Raw genomic sequence first — 23,050 nt, forward strand, 5'->3', positions numbered from 1 at the left:
GCTACATTTCTGAAAGAATGCAAAAGCATTGACATATATTTTTCCTTCCTACGATAGCCCGACGGGCAGGGCAGAGATAGATTTTGGTAGCCCGACTGAAAAAAATCGCTAGCCCCAGGACGTCGGGCTAGCGATATTGCGAGCCCTGTATCTGATTGAGGAATCACTCATCTTTGGAAAAGAGAGTTTATTACAGAGAAATGGCTCTTTCCAAAATAAAAGCTATACTATCCGCTTCTTCTGGGCTATATTCTCAGCAGCATATTAAACATATCAGGTCCCCATAAGGAGAATCATGTGCTAACAGCTGTCTAAATGACTCGGCTAAAGTTAGTAGCATGCGTGCTTGTTGTTTTTGTCTTTGCACTAGGATGATGTCGGCGTAAATGTGCAGTCATATTCGTTGTGTTCCCACTAGTGCTTTCAGGTTAATCTCGTTGAAATGACCTTAACGCCACAACACGGCAAATCTCCGTTAACGAGCTACCGCCGATCGCTCCGTGCATGGGGCTGGACGGCCAACACGTTAACGAGCTAACTGCGCTAACACACTAGTTCCCACCCATGTAATTGAGCATTGCATGGCACATCCAACATACTGTTTTACTTTAGTCCATGACTCGCTTACCTTCAGGGTCATACGTCACATGAAAACCAAAATAATTCCAAACGCCAGATCTGAATGAGGGTGGGGGAGGTCCATGTTGCAAGGAGAGCTTAACTTCTGTCTCGCTAGCTTGCCCTGCGCTCTTCCTTCTGACGATGCTGTCTGTGTTGAGTACTCAGTGGATCTGCGCTCGACAGTGCAGCCTAGGCGGAGTAGTCGAACGCAGATTCACTGAGCGCTCAACACAGACAGCATCGTCAGAAGGAAAGTCGATAAAATAAATTACAAATGTTGTATTGTTCGATACATATGCGTACCAAACCGAAAGCACTGTATCGAACGGTTCAATATCGATACGAATATCGTTGCACCCCTAGTATTTATATATGGAGGACTTTCCTGGTCCTCCATATATAACCACCAAAATCATTGCAAGTCTTCTGTGTTCTGAATATCACCTGTGTGCTGCCCAGCGTATCTGAAGCCTCATGCTGGTCTCTCTGTTCTGGGACGTCTTCTGGTCTCTGCTGTAGACTGAAGCCCTCTGACTGTCAGGAGTCCTGACCTGCACACACAGGCATGGCCATTACCAAACATTGAAAACAGTGGATGTTCTATGCATGACTCGAGGTTTTGGTCACTTAAAAATACTCAGGTTTCCTGCACACAGACTTTACTGAGCATCTTCCTCAGCTCATTCCAGTATGAAGGTCACCATATGAGATGAATTAATTAGTGGACAAACACAGCTTTTATTTTGAAAGTTTAGTCACTAGAGCCCAGTATTGGCTATTTGCAGATATTTTGGTGTCTGCATTTATTGGGGGTCATATAATTAAAATTTAAGAAAGGAAAGAGGAGAAACACCCTTCAACTATGAGTGCTAATGTTGCTGAATGCCCTCTGACTAGGGCTGCTCAATTAATCGAATTTTAATCACGATTACGATCTGGGCTTTCAACGATCATTAAAAATGACTGAGCCGATTATTAGCCCCTCCCTCATTTATCCGCGACACCTTAAAGGCCGGTCCGTAAAAATATTGTCGGGCATAAACCGGTCCGTGGCGCAAAAAAGGTTGGAGACCGCTGATTAAGAGGACCCGAGGGAAGCTCGGAAAGCTAAGCAGAAGTTATTTGGAGAGGAGAGTGACTGCTGTTGGTTGAAAAGAGAGGTTAAAAAAAACTTCAGTGGTGTTGCACACTATTTTATATTATTTTTTAAAGTCATTGTTAACCCTTTAAAGCCGGTCAGAGCAGCACGCTCCGTTTTGTGTAACGATTTTTAAATCCCTGTAGAACCTGAACCGTGTAAGCTAGCGCAATAATTTGTTTTGTATATGAAACCGGAGGAGTTGTACTTACATCTGATGCCATCAGCTTGTCCTCGGTCACGGTTTTCTTCCACATATAGCTTTGCAAAAATTGCATAAAAAGTGCTTGCAGGAACAAAAACATAATATTCCAGAAACACACTTTGCCGATCCGATCAGCTGTTCGTAACACTTCCCACAGTGAAACAGACATCAGCGCGAACTATCGCATGTCCGCCATTTCCTGGCCGAACCCGGAAGTGACGTCATTTTTGCGGAAATGTAGTTTTTTACTTGTAGGCCTTAAAAACCTATACTGGTCATGTTTGACTTTTCTGAATAGTTTCTGTGATGCTTAGAACTCAAATTGCACAGCTGGAAATAGTTTATTTTGATGCACATGCTGTTTTCTTTGCAAATTTGCATCATAGGATTGTTTTTTCGTTTTTTCTGCAGTATATATAAAAATTGGTGTATCTCCAAAATAAAACTATGAAGACACTCAAAATAAATTTCCTGTTGTTGTAAACTATTTTTTGCAACTTTTTTGTATTTAAAGTTTTAAGGGATAAACCTCTTAAATTTCTCCAAGTAGAAATATATGTAAAAAACAAAACAAAAACTATTTTCAATTTTTTTGTAGTTTATTGCACTTTTTTGCAATTAATGTAGTTACTATGGACTTAATGCATACATATTATTAAAATATGGGCCATAACAGTTGTATAGCAACTTGAAATGCTCCCACAAATGGCACTACTACTACAACATGTAAAAAAATAATATAAGCTCTGGCGGACTTGGTTCTATGGTAGGTCTTAAAGGGTTAAATAAATATCGTCAAATAATCGAGATCTCAATTTCAGTGAAAATAATCGTGATTATCATTTTTGCCATAATCGAGCAGCCCTACCTCTGACAGTCACACTCTGTGTCAGCAGCACGTATTTGGACCAAAAAATAAATCTACAAGAACACACGCACACACACACACTGAACCATGAAATTTTATGTAACATCTTATCAGCAAAGACTCATAAAGATCACATCATTTTTATGGAGACTAGCTGACAGTGTAATTACTGTAAGTGTCATGGTCCCTGTGCCCTGCTGGTCAATCCTCTATTGGGCAATATGTTTGTGGTTTGTTTGCTCTCTCGCCCTCTCTCTCTCACTCTCTCTCTCTCTCTCGCCACGGCGATGCTCACTGCGGGCTCCCGCTGCTGGCCCACACACCTGCTCATCACCACACCGGCCGCTGATCCCAGCTGATTACTGCACTACTTAGATGGCGAGTCTGCACTAGTCTTCGCTGGATCGTTGAGCTATCAGTGTCAGTTAGACTTGTGTTTCGGCTAACCTTCACCTTGAGAATTTCTTATTATTATCCTGCTAACCCGACGTTTTTTGTGTAGGTCGTTTTTGGAACCCGATGCGGAGAGGAGTGATTGAAGGGGGAACTTTTTGTACAGAAAGTGTGGAACACCCTTCTCCCAACCCTGTTTCCCACGGACCCTGGCGACCCAGACCCGTTTCCCCTGCACGTTGTATATAGCCACTTGGTGTATGTGTTCACTGTAAATAAACGCACTGTCCTTCGCTTAAAGGAAAACCCTGGCCTGCGCCTGAGTCTCTTTCGGAACCCCTAACAGAACGATCCAGCCATTATGGACTCAGCAGGACAGGACCCCGTGGGCCGGGCTCTGGCCGCCCAGGAAGCCGCGCTGGTCCGCCATGAACAAATGCTCGGGCAGCTACGGCAGGATGTCGCCGCATTGACCCTGGCGGTGGCGCAGTTAGTACCGCTGGGGGGAAATGCGCAACCAGGGAATCCCCAGCCGCCCAGCCCGGCTCCCCAGGCGGCACCGCCCGCCGTAGCGTCAGGTAGCTCACCGCGGGTCGGTACGCCGTCTGACGGACCTTTACCCACACCGGAACCATTCTCGGGTGAGTCTGACAAATGCGCCGGATTTTTGGCTCAGGTGTCTCTGACGTTTCGCGAGCTGCAGCGTTTTCATAGCAACGATGGGGCGAAGATCACTTATTTAGTTCAACTTCTGAGGGGCCGTGCACTAAAGTGGGCCCAGGTTGTGTTAAACTCTGATCCTGTCATCACCTACGCTGACTTTCTCTCCAAATTTAAGAATGTGTTTAACCCAGGCACCGGGGCAGAGGCCGCTGCTCTCCGTCTCCTCAACCTCAAACAAGGTAGGAGAAGCATGTCTGAATACGCTATCGACTTCTGGATTCTGGCAGAAGAGGCAGGGTGGAATCAGGAGGTGCTACGGAGCACGTTGCTGAACAATATCAGAGAAGAATTAAGGGACGAGCTAATCATGCGTGATCTCCCTGCCTCCTTTAATGAGCTAATGTCCCTGTGCATTAAGGTGGATGAGCGGTTACGGGCTCGCCGGTCGCAGCGGAACTACAACCTCCATGAGGCTGCGGGAGTCTCTGGCACCGGCGCCATGGCGGATGCCGGCCCCTCCCGGACTCACGAGAGCGGGGACGGAGAGGAACCCATGCAGCTGGGCGGCTCCCATCTCACCGCGGCGGAGCGTCAGCGCCGGATTACCGCCGGTGAGTGCCTCTATTGTGGTCACAGGGGACATGTTGTGGCTACCTGCCCTTCGCGGGCAAAAGGGCGCGCCCGCCAGTGATGGTAGGAGTACTGGTGGGCGAGCTGAGCCAGGAAGAAGCTCCTCCCCGTTTAACACTACCGGCCACGCTTTCCATTCACTCTAAGAGCCGCTCCCTATCGGTGTTAATCGACTCTGGGGCGGAACAAAACTTTATTGACTGTCAGTTAGCCCGGCAACTTGGGTTACTATTGGAGCCCCTGCCTCATGCATTACGTGTTACGGCATTGTCAGGTCAACGCCTTCCAGACATCACTCTGGTGACGGAGCCTGTCGAGCTCACCCTCTCTGGCAATCATTCTGAAGAAATCTGTTTTTTGGTGTTTAAAGCAACTCGCACTCCACTAGTTCTCGGCCATCCTTGGCTACAACAGCACAACCCTCACATAGATTGGCTAAAGGGGCGTGTCACTGGGTGGGGGGAGGACTGCCACATGACCTGCCTTAAAGCAGCCTCGCCTCCAAGCATTGAAACGCCCTCTTCTGGGGTATTGAAATCAGCTGATTTAACTAATGTGCCCTCTGTTTATCACGACCTAGCTGAGGTGTTTCAAAAGGCCCGCGCCCAGTCACTCCCTCCGCATAGACCCTATGACTGTGCTATCGAAATGCTCCCGGGAGCTCCTTTACCCACCAGTCGGCTATATAGCATCTCACTTCCAGAACGAGACGCTATGGACAAGTACATCACGGAATCCCTGGCTGCCGGCCTCATTCGGGCCTCCACCTCTCCAGTCGCGGCAGGCTTCTTCTTTGTCGAAAAGAAGGATAAAACCCTCCGGCCATGCATTGACTATCGCGGATTAAACAACATCACAGTAAAAAATAAATACCCTCTGCCGCTCCTCAGTTCGGCCTTCGAGCTCCTCCAGGGGGTTACTGTTTTCACCAAACTGGATTTGCGAAACGCATACCATCTGGTTCGCATCCGTGAGGGCGATGAGTGGAAGACCGCCTTCAACACCCACCTCGGCCACTTCGAGTACCTTGTCATGCCCTTTGGTCTCACTAACGCCCCTGCGGTGTTCCAAGCCCTGGTGAACGACGTGCTCAGAGACTTCATTAACCGTTTTGTTTTTGTCTATCTAGATGACATCCTGATCTTTTCCAGAAACCAATCCGAGCACGAGACCCATGTCAGACAGGTCCTGCAACGACTCCTCGAAAACCGATTGTTCGTCAAAGGAGAAAAGTGTGAGTTCCACGTCTCCACCGTTGCATTCCTGGGGTACATAATCGACCAAGGAAACCTCCGCCCGGACCCTGTGAAGGTAAAAGCCGTTGTTGAGTGGCCGGAACCTCCTAATAGGCACCAACTGCAACGTTTCCTTGGGTTTGCCAACTTTTACCGGCGGTTCATTCGGGACTTCAGCCGAGTTGCCTTGCCGCTGACCCAGCTAACCTCTCCCAAGCTTCCTTTTCAGTTGAACAAAGAAGCTCAGGCAGCTTTCCAAGAACTGAAGAAACGATTCGCCTCAGCCCCCATCCTGATCCAACCCGACCTCACGCAGCCATTTGTGGTCGAGGTCGACGCGTCCGACTCAGGGGTTGGAGCGGTTCTGTCGCAACGGAAGGACGGTAAGCTCCACCCTTGTGCCTTCTTCTTAAAGCAGTGAAACTTAACATACACCCGCCGTTACACAATAAAGTTTATCCACTACTAACAAATAAACCCTCTGGGTTGCAGGACAACAACTTAACTTCAAAAAAAAAAAAAAAAAAAAATCACAACCAGTGATAACACGACAAATTTAGTGGTTAATAAAAGTCAAATTGTGACATGTTTTCTTCTGATTGATTAATACAAGTGATTACTGAATGAAAGAAAATTCCATTTTTGTGCTTTAAACATGATCTTAAGAATTTTAACATGTACCTGTGTTGTCCTGTCAGCTTGGTGGGTTATGAGAGGATTATATGGTGAGAAAAAAAAAAAAAAAAAAAAAAAAAGGGGAGAGAAGGCTGACACAGGGCCTGGTCCCGTTGTTTTTCCCCTCTCTGAGTAACACAGCCAATACAACATGATTTTCCTGTTCGTTTGTTTTTGTTTTTGTTTTGTTTTGTTTTTTCTCTTTATGCTTGATTACAGGCTGCTTTGTCGGCCCGGAAAAGCCGAGGCTGACCCTGGACTCCTGCTCTCCCCTCTACCATCTTTGCTCTCTCCTCTACCATCTTTGATGTGACCCTGACTAAATGCTAAAGCAGCTGAACCCGCAACAACAACTTGAAAATGTCAACAGTGCTGCAGGAAAATGATCTCATGCAGCAGAGACGGAGAGCGGTAATCCAAGGCCCGTTTCACTACACGGGGAGATTTCTGTCAGCGTCTTTTCTTTCTGAGAAGACTGAGAAAGGCCCGGCTCCCACCACCGATTCTGACCACCTTATATAAAGGAACTATTGAGAGCATCCTGAGCAGCTATATCACTGTCTGGTTCGGGAACAGCACCATGCCGGACAGACAAGCACTACAGAGGGTTGTGCAATCAGCTGAGCGCACCATCCGCTCCGAGCACCCTGACCTGCACTCAATCTACAGCAGGCGGTGCTGGACCAAGACCAGGAAGATCGTGAAGGACCTCAGCCATCCCAACAACAGACTGTTCTCTCTGTTGCTGTGTACGTGACAAATAAACATCTGGATTTGGAAAACGAGGCACTCGCAAAGCCACCAGCATTGTGCCTGATTGGACACACCCCTCTCACACACTCTTTACATTCTTGCCATATGGAAAAAGACAGCTTCAGCTGACAGAGCTGTGATGAGACGCCCATTAAGCCCAGATGAAAAGTGAGGCCGAGCAAAACCATGCTGACCTTAACCACTCTGCATTAAAACTGTGCAGGACAGTGACGGACCAACAATGACCATCGGGCAGCAAAAAGGGCGTGCCAGAGACAGGAGGAGTAACTGAGGTCAGGAGGCACCTCAGAATGGACAAAACACCAGGAGAAAATAAGCTGAAGGCACAGGTGTCGGGGCTCGGCCAGGAGCTGACCTCTGAGAAGAGCCGAACAGCAGAGCCGCAAAAGGCCGTGGAGCAAAGCAAGGAAAATATCAATGGACTTAAATCTGATTTCTACGGAAAAGACTCTGAGGTTTCTGCCCTCAATAAGACCTCGAGGCATCAGAGCAGAAACTGAGCATGGCCCAGGAGGAGCTAGCTGAAAATCGAACCCATCAGGCTTGGAGTCCAAGACACCGGACTTGAAATCAGGCCGGAGCATCCTGGAGCTAGATGAGCAGTGTGATTTGTCCGGTCTGCTATGGAGCGAACGTTAGGGGGATGGCTTCCTGTCGCCTCTGCCGTCCTCCGATCGCTCAGCGTCCTGGGCTGCCCAGCTCTGGACTGAACGCTCGGGCCGAGACACCCAAACAACCATGGACTCCATTCCCCTGGAATGGGACCACGACTACGACCTCAGCCGTGGGCTTGAGAGTGCAAGCAGGGATCCCAGAGAGCCTTGAGGCCTGTGTTAAACTAACAGAACAAAGGTTGAGGTCTTCCACTGAGGAGGTGGAAGCTGCAGACTCTCCTATACACCTTCTGGATGTCAGCCGTTCCACCTGCAAACAAACGGACAGCAGTCGCACTTCTGCAAGCAACAAACGGACATCCAGATAATTGAGCTGCGTATCAAAACCCTGAAGGAAGACCGAAGCAAAAGGGTCAAGTTAAGGAGGAGCGAAATAAGGAGAAGATGCTGGACACTGGAGGAAAGGACTGCCTCAATTGGGGCCAGAACCAGTATGGACAGAACTCTGAGCAGCAGCACCAATGGATGCAAACAGACTGAAAAGGAGGAGGGCAGGACCCAGGGCACGCTTCAGGCCGTGGTTTACCCAGAACACTACAACAGGAAAGTGATGAACACAAACACCCACACAAACACACACATCTACATGCACCGACTCAGAGTGAAAAGAAACATACATATGAACATATGCACTCGTTGATTGAGGGAGAAATGACACACACACACACACAAATTAAAATGTTGATTCAATGAACTGAGAAGTGATCCACACACACACACACACGCTGATGCAATGAAGAATGCTTTACTAACAAATGCTGCACACAAACATCCAAATACGGAGTTGGTTACAACAGCAAGAACTGATTGATTATTTATTGCTTAAATGTATTTCATGCCACGCAGAGGGCATTTGTGTAGATTTAGAGGACATGGTCTGAAGCACTTTGATAATGAAAACAATGTCTGTGCGTGATGTCTGTTTATGGCTCAAAGCCTCCACTGAATTGTTTACTGTGCTTCACACAGTCTAACAAGGAGCAGTGGTACAGAGCGAAAATGATGAATGAATGGTGTGAGTTTTATTTCGAAGAGATTATGAAAAGGTTGTGTTGATTCAACTTAGTTGTTTACGTTTTTGCCAAGGTAAAGAGTTGGTGTGTAACTAGTGTCCACTATTGAGTCAAGTAAATCCAACATGTTTTGTTGGTGCAAAAAGGAGTTTTGGTTGATCTTTGGGTTTTGTTTGACACTAGGTTGATTCTATCAGTGAGGTTTGGATTGTTCTCTTTCTCTAAAAGAGAGAAAGATGGTTTGAACTTTGGACATGTTTGCAATGGGCCCCAGTATCTGTTATTATATGAGTGTTTTATTGTTTACGTTTGTTTTTGCTTAGTTACAGTGCACTGAGATAAGAACATCTGAGAGGTGTGATCCACCGGTGGTGATATTTTGGTATTTTGTGAGTTCCTGATTTAACAAATCAGCTCTTTAAGCCAGGCCTGAGAGATTGAACTTTAAAGCGCTATAAAATATTCTTATTGAAAACAGTCGCAAAGTATTTTTTCTCCATGATTATAATGAGCTTGGGAGAAAATTCACTTATATGGGACACTGATCCTGAAGTCTAAAAGGGTTGCAGCGAGTCAATCCAGTCCAAAGAAGGAAAAACAAACAAGGAGCTGTTTCCTTTAAAATGATGACGTCATCTTGCTGGTGATGGAGCCTCGAATAGGCTGCGCGTGAGACTCCATTATCAGCAACTTTTGGTATGAATGTGTGTGGATGTATGCATATTACTGACGACTAAAAGTTTAACTGACTTGATACTGAGACAAAAACGGTGCTGACTTTAGGATTATTGAATGTCCACAGACAATTCACCCAGCCTGTAAAAGAAGGGTGGATGTTTTGTTTTGCTTTGTTTTGTCTGCAAGAACAGAAGAATGACAGAGACTAAAGAGCTGAAGCTTCACTGCAGTGTGAACTGCAGACTGAACCCTTTGGTTGCTAATTTTGAGCTACTGATGTTTGCATTAAGGAAATTGTGTTTTAGTAGCTGTGTTTTAATTAAGGTATTACATTATATTGTTGGGAATGTTAAATGCTAAAGTGAAGAAAAGGTTTGATCCCACTCATGACTGAGCATGTTATTATTAACCATAGTGGGTCACTATAGAGAGTCAATTAATTTTAGAAAAAAACAAACAAACAAAAAACCCTCCACCGAGGTCTATGAATAAGAGAGGAATGATAGACAGCCACACTCAAAATGGAGATATGTAATGATAAACACTGGTCCTCGTCTTTTGGGCGCTCTCTTGAAGTAGTCAACAATTTAAAAGTAAGATAAAATAACAGGGGCATGTGCTGAGGGGTGGTGCTGCACAAGAACAAGAGTAAAATAAAGAAAATATTGTTTTTAGAAGTGCAAATTAAAATGTACCATTACACTCAGAGGATCAATATGAAGCTTGATATTTGTTAATTTTGAATGAAGTACATGACTGGTGACTGTTCTGTCCTGAGCTTTTGTTTTTACAGCACCCGCTTGATCACACCAACAGTTTCTCGCCACCGAAGAGGGGTACTTGCAAAAATGAAGAACGGGGAGGAATATCATCAAAACTGGCAAAAGGTAATCCCCAAAGGGGGTGATAACGCCATAACTTTCACTATGGTCAAATTCTCGAAATTTGACCCTCAAAAATTCTTCAAACATTTAGACACAAAGTGGAGATTTAGATAAATATAATGTCGTAAACCACATAAGCATGAAGTATTTGATTCAATAAGATGGTGAAATAACAAGCAGCAAAAGGTTGATCATGTTAATGGTGTTTATTCAAGGGTGCAGAGGAGATTATTATTATTAAAGACAACAAATGAAATAACGAAAAGTAGAAGTGGAAAAATTTGCGTTAACGGTAATAAAATCAAAAAAAAAAGAAAAAAAGAAATACTAACTAAAACTGTACTGAATGTTCACAAAACTAACTAAAATTAACTAGATTTATAGCAAAATGTGTTTGGTTGCATTGATGTGTGCGTGCCCTGCTATAGTGAAATTAAGGTAGTACGTTAGTCGAGTCGTCTGTGTTGCTGCTCCGTCCACGCGCAGAATCAGGTCAGGAAAAGTCGGGAGACAGCGCCAGAATAGAATTGAGGATGATTTTAATATGACTGTTTTGTAGACATAACAAGAGTCTTGTAGTGGAGAGGGACGTAATGTCCTCCTGAGACCCAGAGAATAAGAAAAAACACGGAGAAAATATTTTCGTTTTTTCTTTTTTCTTTTTTTTTTTTTCTTTTTTCTTTTAAATGAATCAAGTGTTATTAAAATAACAATCTCATAAGATGAAGATCAGGGACCAACCCAGAAGTCACTGACACTTCACTAGCTGTAAACTATTGGTTTAGGAATAAGTGATGGCACTGAACTTTCTATTTCACAAAAGTCAATTTATTTAGGATATCTGAGGAAGTACTGATTTTATTTGGAGACACAAAGGAACATTTGGCACTTCCCTCATCTCACATCTGTTTCATTGTTGTACCCAATCATTCTACAACTGAAATGCCTTGGACTGCTAACCATTTCAGGCAAGTGGAGTGAACCATATTTTGCTAGACTCTCATCAGATTGGGGCTTCCTTTTATTGATCTTTGGAGAGAAGTCTTCATTACTGGTATTATTCAGGTCTTGTTCACATGTTTGTCCCAGGTTTCTCAGCCAAGAGGAGCTTAAACCCCAGATACTGTGAGTTCTTTTCACACATTGAGATCACTGATAACTCTCAGCAACGACGTGATCTCGTAGAAACAATCAGGTGTTATGGATTCAACTATAATTGCGACTCTTATTTTTTACTTTACTGGAAAACATTTCTGCATTTTACCCATATTTTATTTTAACTCAAAATCAAAATTCCAGATTCTACTACATGTTGGTTTTGCACCAGATAGGACGACAGATTTCAGGTGGCCCTGTGTCTTTCTCTATTACATCTGCCACTGCATCTCGATAATCTTCTCTGTGGCTTTTAGTGGGTCCTGACCCTCTCATATTTTGAAAAATCTATGTTTGAATCTCCCTTAATAATTGTATTAAGAATTCTCTCCGCCTTTGTCAAAAGTTGGGTATTAGGAAAAAGTGAAATAAATATAAATATAAAGTCCCAATGTGTAGAGCACACATTAATAAATTAGTCATGTTCCCTGTGAAAGTAAATGAGCCTAATTCTTAAAGACCCCTGAAATTATTTACTAGATGTTTATTTTTGAATAAAATAAAAATCTGAGTTTAACAAAACATTTTAATTGTAAATATCAAGCTTGCCTTTCTTTCTTCCATAAAATGTGCTTGTGGGCACGCCAGCCATTTTGAAAAGGTGGGAAAACAATTGGCAAGGCCACACCCCCACATATGGGATATAATTTTAAAGGTTCTGTTGTCCTCTCTAAGAAACATCAGGACTTAGAGGAGTGGCAAGTAGAGTATGAGAGCTACAAGCAAAAAACTAAATGTGTACTACAGTGCGCAAAAATGAATTACTGGGTCATCAGGGGGTCTTGAGGGACATTTATAAAACAAAAAAAATCCCACAAACCTTAAAAGTGCACTTGAAAAGCTCACACAAGAAGGTTAACCTAGCTTACCTAGAAGACCTCATCAGGGGGAGCACACTCCCCCTCTTTTTAGAGCTCACCCACTTAACTCGCATCCCAAGAAAACAGCTAACCCCAGATAAGGCAGCGTGATGTATCCCGAGATAACAGGACTGGGACATCTAAATAAAGGTGTGAAACAATCGCCTTCAAAAGGTTATCAATTAACTTTAACCAAAATTAGGACCATTCGGTGCGGCAAGAGTTAATAGTTATTAGTCTCAACACCCAAGGATAATCAGAAGAGCATGACTGATATGATGGAACTGAGATTTTGTTACACTTAACTTTTGCGAAACACAAATAAAACTAAATTGAAACTAAGGATTTTCAGAAAATAAAAACTAGACTAAACTAGCAAAGAATTGGTAAAAACTAATTACAACTGGCAAAAAATTGAAAATCTGGAGTCGAAACTAAATAAAAGATAAAACCTAATGAAAATGGCGAAACGTTTAAAACTCTGGTGCAGAGATTGGCAAATCTGACCAGGGACGTTATAAAATGGATTGTCAGAACAGTCAGCGTTAAAGCCACATTTGACAGTCCATACTAGGATGGCATTGGACATCTTGGGGGTGGAAAGGGGTTGGTGTGACCAAAGTGTGGTTTGGCTTGTCGTATGTATATTTGAGATCATATGGCTCTGGATGGACCGGTTACCAGGGCATGGAAGGAGGACAGACTCATTAAAGGAGGAGAAGGAACTTGCTGGGATTGGAGATCCTCTGGGTGAGTGGTTGATTAAAAGCATGCATAAAATAGAAGTTATCTGTTGTTATTGATTGGTAATAGATTGATAATTGGCCACATTTACAGCTGTATTGACTTGTTGTGGACGTAGTCGACTTCAGGTTTAAACACTCTAATTAACAGGTTGAAAATAGTGACATTAAAGGAAGAGTATGCAGCGCCACCCTGTCAGACGCCAGTGATGGTGGAGCTCACTGATGAATCAGGTGAGCTGGATTCATGGCTGATTCAAAACTAAGATCCCCCTGCTGTGGTCAGTAAGGGGACAAAAGGGGGTGTTATACTGTTATTTTCAATGTCAGCATTATTATTGTATGAGAATCATGCAACAAGCATTGCATTGATGTTCATTTATTGAAGCTTTTGACCTTATACTAACATCTGTGTTCCTGTGATTGTTATAACTTCTGATGAATCTTCTATTTACAGGTGTTAGGATAACGATATAATTTTTCATTGCAAGTGTAACCATGATCATTTTTATACATATTGCAACTTGTTGCTCATTGTAGAGTTGTGCTCAAGTTAATAAGGGTTAAAAGCTACAGTCAGCGCGAATGTCTGACTGATCTATTGAGGGGAAAGGCTTCGAGCATAGAAGGCCGCACGCGCTTATAAAACACTGATATCATGTTATTCTTTGTGATCTTTTCTTAAATTATGTCTTTAAGGTTAGTTTAAATAGTGGCAGTTAATTAAACGAGATTTATTAAAATATTAAATACCTGAGTCAGAACGTTACACGCGGATCACCTTAAGAGTCTGGGAAACTTTGTAGCTGCCTCACTTTTTTTTGAATGTTCTAGCTCCGTTGATTTGACACATTGGAATGTGTCAAAAAAGGGGGGGAAGGTTGAGCTTTAACATCAAACCAGGATTATTTGAACATTTTATAACTTCATTTGTGTCTTTAATAATTTAGGAATGGTAAAGCTTAAGCTAATAGCGGTCCGAGAAGACGGACCTTTTAGAGAATCAGTGAATAAGCATAAACTATCATTTTCATGTTTAATCATTACTCATTGAAATGAACTGAATAGCGTTTAGAAGATTTGTTAATTTTTTGTCTTTTGTTAAAAAGAGGGGTTTCAATAATTTTCAGACACACCTTGCAAATGTGCTTATAACGAGTTGGCACTCGGCCTTTTGAAGGTCATAAGCTTCGTTCGGCGTGATGGTCCGGACTGATAAAGTGTAAGAAATGCCTTGAGTGCGGAGGGCTAAATGCAAACATGCTTACACACACATAAGATATGATTAGAATAAGTCCCTGGGACATTCTGAATGTTTTAGACCAATTCTGAATCACTAGAAGGTCAGTAGATAATAACATTAGATTAGTAGGGTTAGGAAGAGAGGTGTTTTGGTTTTCTGTCTCTTACAGAGAAAGGAACAGACACCAGACGAGGTCACAGAGATGCGAGGACCCTCCGTAGCAGAGTCAGACACAGTGACTGCCGAGACATCAATTGGGTCCAAGGGTCATGGCGTTTGGGCTCCAGCTAGTCACCACAAAAGGATGGATCCCATAAACACAGCAATAACCATGAAGGGGTTGACGGAAATCCGGAAACACCAGACCAACGAGGTTCGAGAGGCTCTTGGGCAAAAAGGGGACACCTTCCTGTTCCTTTTTCTGGAGAATACACAGATCGTTGTTTGAAATCGGAGCAGAATAATCCCCTGATCTGTGTTACGACTGAAGGGTTGTCTAACCCCTAAGGTTGAAGAATTAAGAGCAGAGGATTACCCAACTGGACGACACTGGTAGCTGCAGCAATAAAATAAAGGTTAAGAGCTCTTCGGACAGAGGTTCTAGTCTACGTCTGAATGGTATAAGGGAACACCAAATAAAGCTGTGGGAGAACAGGGGAGTGTCATCTGGACCTGCTATCCGTGTAGTAATAGTTTGTCTTGCACCTGACTTGCGCAAACACAGAGGTCATCTTACATATGGTTTGCCCGTCAGGGGGACAAAGGACCTCAGGAGAGAGAAGAGATGAACCCGGCCACACTGGGCTAAAGGGTGTTTGTGAGGTCATTATTCTAATGACCTCATCAGGGGGAATTGTAAAATTATGATATTATTTTATGCCATGTTATACCCCTAATTAAAGATTGTGAATTATTATGTAGTTTTAGTTTGCATTATTCTCCTGAATTAGAAGAAGCTGATAACCACTGCATTAGTTAAACTGATTTGCATTACATTAAATTGCTGTCTTGTTGTGAATGAATGATATTGTTTTATGATGCATTATATTGCTGAGTGATAAGAAATACTGTTCGCAGAAGGTTATTGTCTAATTTGTCTGAGTAGAAGAGAACAGAGTGTGCTGGAGCTTTCTGCCCCATTTCAGCAGGAGCAGATAAACAGGGAGCCAAGGTCGTAGCTTAGGCGCTGTGTGAGAGAGAGCATGTGAATGTTTAGGCTTTTTATGATAAGGTGGAGGCACCAGAGGTTATAAAAGTTTGAGCAATGCTCCACCATTTTGAGATTTTGAGGCTGTCTGCATCAGTGTCCATCTCCCACGTGTGTGATCATTAAATCATCGTTTGACTCAACCCGGCCGGACCAGTGTTGTTAGTGTGGTTTTTTTTCTCTTGTCTTCATCCCCAATATTTTGAACCTTAACAGCTACTTCTGGTGGCCCTCTCTGACTAAAGACGCTCGGGAGTACGTCTCCGCCTGCGCGACCTGTGCCCGGAATAAACCATCTCATCAGCCGCCCGCTGGACAGCTCAATCCCCTGCCGACTCCGTCCAGGCCGTGGTCCCATATAGCTTTGGACTTTGTAACCGGACTGCCGCAATCAGCAGGCAACACTGTCATACTTACCATCGTAGACCGTTTTTCTAAAGCTGCCCACTTCATAGCTCTGCCCAAGCTTCCCACGGCCATGGAGACCGCACGACTGCTTACCCGTCATGTGTTTCGTTTGCATGGGATCCCGGAAGACATTGTGTCTGACAGAGGCCCCCAGTTCACGTCTGGCGTCTGGAAGGAATTCTGCTCCTCATTAGGAGCAAAGGTCAGTCTGACCTCCGGTTACCATCCCCAAAGCAACGGTCAGTGTGAGCGAGCTAACCAGGAGCTCGAGGCAATGTTGCGGTGCACAGCGTCCTCCAACCAGTCCATCTGGAGTGATGAACTACCCTGGATTGAGTACGCCCATAACAGTCTGACTTCCTCCGCCACTGGTCTGTCTCCCTTCGAGGTCTCACTGGGTTTCCAGCCACCTCTCTTCCCCTCTGTCGAGGGTGAGTATTCTGTACCATCTGTCCAGGCCCATCTACGTAGGTGCCGACGAGCTTGGCGGGCCGCACGGACGGCGTTGCTGCGCACAAAGGACCGAACCAAACAGACCGCAGATCGCCGCCGCACACCAGCTCCAGCATACAGCGTGGGCCAAAAGGTATGGCTGTCCACGCGCTTTGTTCCTCTCAGGACTGAGTCCAAGAAGCTCAACCCAAACTTCATTGGTCCTTTTGAGGTTTCGGCGCTGATCAACCCCGTCTCTGTGAAACTCCGGCTGCCGCGCAACATGAGGATTCACAATGTGTTCCACGTCTCCCAAATCAAACCTGTCCAGAATAGCCCTCTGTGCCCTCCTTCCGGGCCCCCTCCGCCCGCCCGGCTTGTGGACGGCTTGCCCGCCTATTCCATCACGCGGATTATGGACTCTCGCCGCCGCGGGCGTGGCTTCCAGTACCTTGTGGACTGGGAGGGCTATGGCATTGAGGAGCGGTCCTGGGTTCCGCGGGCCGCTGTCCTGGACAAGCGTATGCTGCGGGCCTTCCATCTGTCTCATCCTGGTAAGCCTGGTGGGTCGCCGGGGGGCTCCCGTTGAGGGGGGGGTACTGTCATGGTCCCTGTGCCCTGCTGGTCAATCCTCTATTGGGCAATATGTTTGTGGTTTGTTTGCTCTCTCGCCCTCTCTCTCTCACTCTCTCTCTCTCTCTCGCCACGGCGATGCTCACTGCGGGCTCCCGCTGCTGGCCCACACACCTGCTCATCACCACACCGGCCGCTGATCCCAGCTGATTACTGCACTACTTAGATGGCGAGTCTGCACTAGTCTTCGCTGGATCGTTGAGCTATCAGTGTCAGTTAGACTTGTGTTTCGGCTAACCTTCACCTTGAGAATTTCTTATTATTATCCTGCTAACCCGACGTTTTTTGTGTAGGTCGTTTTTGGAACCCGATGCGGAGAGGAGTGATTGAAGGGGGAACTTTTTGTACAGAAAGTGTGGAACACCCTTCTCCCAACCCTGTTTCCCACGGACCCTGGCGACCCGGACCCGTTTCCCCTGCACGTTGTATATAGCCACTTGGTGTATGTGTTCACTGTAAATAAACGCACTGTCCTTCGCTTAAAGGAAAACCCTGGCCTGCGCCTGAGTCTCTTTCGGAACCCCTAACAGAAAGATAATTTGTTCCTTAAAAGCAAGCAAAAACAAAAGCAGTTAAAAACACTATATTAGTGTAACCTGTCACATTGTGCTCTAACTCCAACTCTTTAGTGCACTGTGCTCCACAGAACGTAGGCTTACCACACAGCTGTAACGTATTAACAGTTATTAACTTAAACTGTCACTTAAACTTAAACTGTCCTTTCTGTGCACTTTGTTTTTTAAACATGCATTAAATTAAAGTCGATTAGGTCAATTAAGCATTATAAGGCGGAAGGTGGGGGGTGGTTCCCTTTCTTTTTTGCTGGGAGTTGGCAACCCTATAAGTTAGGTTATTTAATATTTCTGCTAAGTTCTCTTTAAAATACCAGAATAGGAAGGATGGTGCAGCTTTAAGTTTATTAGACTGATCACTTTTGCTGAACTATTAAATATTTTGGGTGCAGTGTATTTTTTGCATGCAGGTGTAACAGAGTAGCTTTAGTTTAGTTTAGTTTTTTTAAACTTGAGTATGAACTTATACAAAATGCAGAAAGATATAAAAAAAAACGTTTTATTGATTATAAAATATGCTATATCGGTATCAGCAGATATTGAAATTTATGATATCGGTATCAGACATAAAAAGTGGTATAGTGCCATCTCTACCATAGAGTGAGATCAACCAGACTGCATTAACTCAAAACACTCCTAGCCTTCCCTATTTAAGAAGAAGTTTCTAACACATTATGCTTTTAGCATGTACAGCACTTTGTGAACTCTGGTTTTATGTTAAAGTGCTTTATAAATAAAGGTGGTATGGTATGGTGGTACATTAAATGAAAAGAAAGGCAACTTTGGAGATTCCACTCATTGTAAAACAAAACCTTATAATTCTGAGTCAATGCCGAGACCATACACATAAGAACAAGAAGACACCACAACCGAAGACTGCCGGGAAAAGTGGGTGAAGAACTTATTAAATAGGAACCTCCCTGAAACTGAAAAGAAGAAGCTAACCAAAGGACTCAATTTTGCCATTTCTCCACCACAGCTGCCCATAGTGGACCTCATCACAGGCACAGAAACAGCGATACGTATTAATAAATGAATACTTCCTATGAACAACACCTATGAGCCCTTAAGACAAGACCTCAGAAGCAACTATAAAAATAAAGTCATCAGTTTGAGCGGTTTCACTGCATCCTCGGTATCTACAAGTAGGCATCACGGGGCTGTGTGGATTCAATAATACAGGGAGTGCAGAATTATTAGGCAAATGAGTATTTTGTCCACATCATCCTCTTCATGCATGTTGTCTTACTCCAAGCTGTATACCGATATCATAAATTTCAATATCTGCTGATACCGATATAAATCCGATATAGCGTATTTTATAATCAATAAAACGTTTTTTTTTAAAAATATCTTTCTGCATTTTGTATAAGTTCATACTCAAGTTTAAAAAAACTAAACTAAACTAAAGCTACTCTGTTACACCTGTATGCAAAAAAATACACTGCACCCAAAATATTTAATAGTTCAGCAAAAGTGATCAGTCTAATAAACTTAAAGCTGCACCATCCTTCCTATTCTGGTATTTTAAAGAGAACTTAGCAGAAATATTAAATAACCTAACTTATAGGGTTGCCAACTCCCAGCAAAAAAGAAAGGGAACCACCCCCCACCTTCCGCCTTATAATGCTTAATTGACCTAATCGACTTTAATTTAATGCATGTTTAAAAAACAAAGTGCACAGAAAGGACAGTTTAAGTTTAAGTGACAGTTTAAGTTAATAACTGTTAATACGTTACAGCTGTGTGGTAAGCCTACGTTCTGTGGAGCACAGTGCACTAAAGAGTTGGAGTTAGAGCACAATGTGACAGGTTACACTAATATAGTGTTTTTAACTGCTTTTGTTTTTGCTTGCTTTTAAGGAACAAATTATCTTACAGTAATTACACTGTCAGCTAGTCTCCATAAAAATACAGGAAATGCAGAATTATTAGGCAAATGAGTATTTTGTCCACATCATCCTCTTCAAGCATGTTGTCTTACTCCAAGCTGTATAGGCTCGAAAGCCTACTACCAATTAAGCATATTAGGTGATGTGCATCTCTGTAATGAGAAGGGGTGTGGTCTAATGACATCAACACCCTATATCAGGTGTGCATAATTATTAGGCAATGTCCTTTCCTTTGGCAAAATGGGTCAAAAGAAGGACTTGACAGGCTCATAAAAGTCAAAAATAGTGAGATATCTTGCAGAGGGATGCAGCAGTCTCAAAATTGCAAAGCTTCTGAAGCGTGATCATCGAACAATCAAGCGGTTCATTCAAAATAGTCAACAGGGTCGCAAGAAGCGTGCGGAAAAACCAAGGCGCAAAATAACTGCCCATGAACTGAGAAAAGTCAAGCGTGCAGCTGCCAAGATGCCACTTGCCACCAGTTTGGCCATATTTCAGAGCTGCAACATCACTGGAGTGCCCAAGAGCACAAGGTGTGCAATACTCAGAGACATGGCCAAGGTAAGAAAGGCTGAAAGACGACCACCACTGAACAAGACACACAAGCTGAAACGTCAAGACTGGGCCAAGAAATATCTCAAGACTGGTTTTTCTAAGGTTTTATGGACCGATGAAATGAGAGTGAGTCTTGATGGGCCAGATGGATGGGCCCGTGGCTGGATTGGTAAAGGGCAGAGAGCTCCAGTCCGACTCAGACGCCAGCAAGGTGGAGGTGGAGTACTGGTTTGGGCTGGTATCATCAAAGATGAGCTTGTGGGGCCTTTTCGGGTTGAGGATGGAGTCAAGCTCAACTCCCAGTCCTACTGCCAGTTTCTGGAAGACACCTTCTTCAAGCAGTGGTACAGGAAGAAGTCTGCATCCTTCAAGAAAAACATGATTTTCATGCAGGACAATGCTCCATCACACGCGTCCAAGTACTCCACAGCGTGGCTGGCAAGAAAGGGTATAAAAGAAGAAAAACTAATGACATGGCCTCCTTGTTCACCTGATCTGAACCCCATTGAGAACCTGTGGTCCATCATCAAATGTGAGATTTACAAGGAGGGAAAACAGTACACCTCTCTGAACAGTGTCTGGGAGGCTGTGGTTGCTGCTGCACGCAATGTTGATGGTGAACAGATCAAAACACTGACAGAATCCATGGATGGCAGGCTTTTGAGTGTCCTTGCAAAGAAAGGTGGCTATATTGGTCACAGATTTGTTTTTGTTTTGTTTTTGAATGTCAGAAATGTATATTTGTGAATGTGGAGATGTTATATTGGTTTCACTGGTAAAAATAAATAATTGAAATGGGTATATATTTGTTTTTTGTTAAGTTGCCTAATAATTATGCACAGTAATAGTCACCTGCACACACAGATATCCCCTTAAAATAGCTAAAACTAAAAACTACTTCCAAAAACATTCAGCTTTGATATTAATGAGTTTTTTGGGTTCATTGAGAACATGGTTGTTGTTCAATAATAAAATTATTCCTCAAAAATACAACTTGCCTAATAATTCTGCACTCCCTGTATAGTCTAATACAACACATCACACAGACCCATCGCTGTCCCTGAATTATTATTCAACAACTTCCTGAATGAAAATGTATTCCACCCAAACCTCAGCCTACTTTTTTCTTTTGTGCATCTATCTCTGACTGCACGAAATGTCCAGAAAAGTGGACATCAAACTCGGAATACTATGCTGAGAAACAAAAATACAAATGTGCAGATCACAGTTGTCTTTTCCTGCCAAACATCTACAAAACGCTTTGTGTTTTGTTGACCCTCGTAAACTGAGTGGCACATGATCAACTCTCTTACCAAGTCTTGTGATACAAGATACATCCTCTTCATTTACACAAGGGTGTAACCTGCGGTTGTCTTCTGATAGGCGCAGCTCTCTTATACTTATCACTTCGTGCTTATGTGCCAGAAGCTAACTTTTCCCCCCCTCAAAATACTATTTAGACTCTAACATCGAAATTTCGACTTTATTCTCAAAATTATTCGTAATATTTTTTTCTTAATGCGGTCCCATTGCTCCCTCGTATTAAATCAGTATGAGTGTTTACTGCATCCCTGCTGCCGTTAAGTGGTAAGAACTCCAGGGACAGATTAAGAAGCCTTTTATAAATGCTCGGAGAAAAGGCCGGGGCGGCGGGTGTCTGACACAGTAAATGTGGCCTGTGAAGGTAAATGATTTTATTGCTCCGAGTCTCTTAACAACCGGCCTACCAGCCCTTGAAAAAGTAAAAATAAAACAAAGCTAAACATTTTTGCTTTTCGTAGCTTCGGCTTTCTCCTTCTTTGCTAACGTCCTGCGCAGAGCCGAGGATTGTGGATAAATGCGCCATAACGTTTTTACAAACGCTGTATAATTAAATTCCGCTAAACTGCGTGAAAATATCACATGGATAATCAACTGCTTATTTACAAGTAACGCAAATATTTTTAATACAGCGAAGCTTTTGTAATAGGACAAAAAAAAGAAAGATACAGCATCAGCGGCCGACTGTTAATATCGGCAGCTTCAAAATGTAGCAAAACACTGACCAGCAACGAAGGCTCAAGTCAGCTTACAGGCTGACCATTGTGTCCATATCGAACCAAACTGTATTTTACCCCCAACTGCTGACGCCTTTCAAACCAGCTTCTACTGTTTCGCCTCATTTCGTTATGACCTTTTTTTTTTAGCTTTCTCTCGGCCGGCCGTTTGGCGTATGATGTGTGGCAGAGCACTCTGGTACAGATCGCCGCCAGTTCGAACCCCCACGATCTCGCTGCCACGGCCCTAGCTTGGGGGGCGTTATGACTCACCCTTCCATAGATATCCACGAGCGGTCACGGCGCATCCTTCGCACGAGGGTACATTATCACATCTCGAGATTCTGCAGCTTTATCACACCACCTTCACTGGTCAGTCCTACCGCAGGAGACCAACCAACCAATCAAATTGCGTAAAAGTTCCCATCATTTCCGTTCTTTCGTAATAAAAGCCTCCCAACATTTCAGTGTCCCGTTAGCGCTACAAGCAACGGTAGCTGTTTGCAAAATTTGTCCACAAAACATGTTGTAAACTGAAATGCACAGTAAAATCCGTTAGATTTACTCTTAGAACAGTAGTAATGCAGATTTATAAATCGAGATAAATACACAGAACCAACTTTACAGGTTACACAATAAGGTTTAGGATAAATAAGCCAGAGATGTAAAAGTGTAAATAAATCAGGAGAGAAACAGTAGATACATTTTGTCTGGGTGCAGGACTGGATCAATGCACCCAAGTCACACTGGACTGGTGGACTGTGACCTCGGAATATTTTCAACACACTAACTATAGTTTTTCTGGGTGAGCTTATGCTTTAAAGTACACACTAATTACTCAGCCACCTACACATTACACATGC

General features: G+C 43.6%; 1 protein-coding gene across 4 annotated transcripts in view; it reads right to left on the bottom strand.

The window, feature by feature from the left end:
* st3gal5 (ST3 beta-galactoside alpha-2,3-sialyltransferase 5) overlaps positions 1 to 22,596 on the bottom strand; it is a 44,241-nt gene extending 21,645 nt beyond the window's left edge. Inside the window, exons 1-2 of one of the 4 annotated variants that reach the window (XM_085472838.1) lie at positions 22,461 to 22,596; positions 1,066 to 1,172 (exon numbers count right to left, since the gene is read on the bottom strand). In XM_085472838.1, the coding sequence (XP_085328964.1) occupies positions 1,066 to 1,097 (32 nt within the window). In that variant the 5' untranslated portion in view covers positions 1,098 to 1,172; positions 22,461 to 22,596. Of the gene's footprint in view, positions 1 to 1,065; positions 1,173 to 1,971; positions 2,499 to 21,464; positions 22,097 to 22,460 lie in introns of those variants that run through there. The other 3 variants (XM_085472821.1, XM_085472829.1, XM_085472812.1) reach the window with 3 other exon arrangements.
* Between the last annotated feature and the right edge of the window lie 454 nt (positions 22,597 to 23,050).

The sequence above is a fragment of the Copadichromis virginalis genome, linkage group LG2 (assembly GCF_057382275.1).
Source record: "Copadichromis virginalis isolate Kocher_CV1m ecotype Utaka linkage group LG2, C_Virginalis_male_GT1.1, whole genome shotgun sequence".
In the NCBI taxonomy this organism is placed as follows: Eukaryota; Metazoa; Chordata; class Actinopteri; order Cichliformes; family Cichlidae; genus Copadichromis; species Copadichromis virginalis.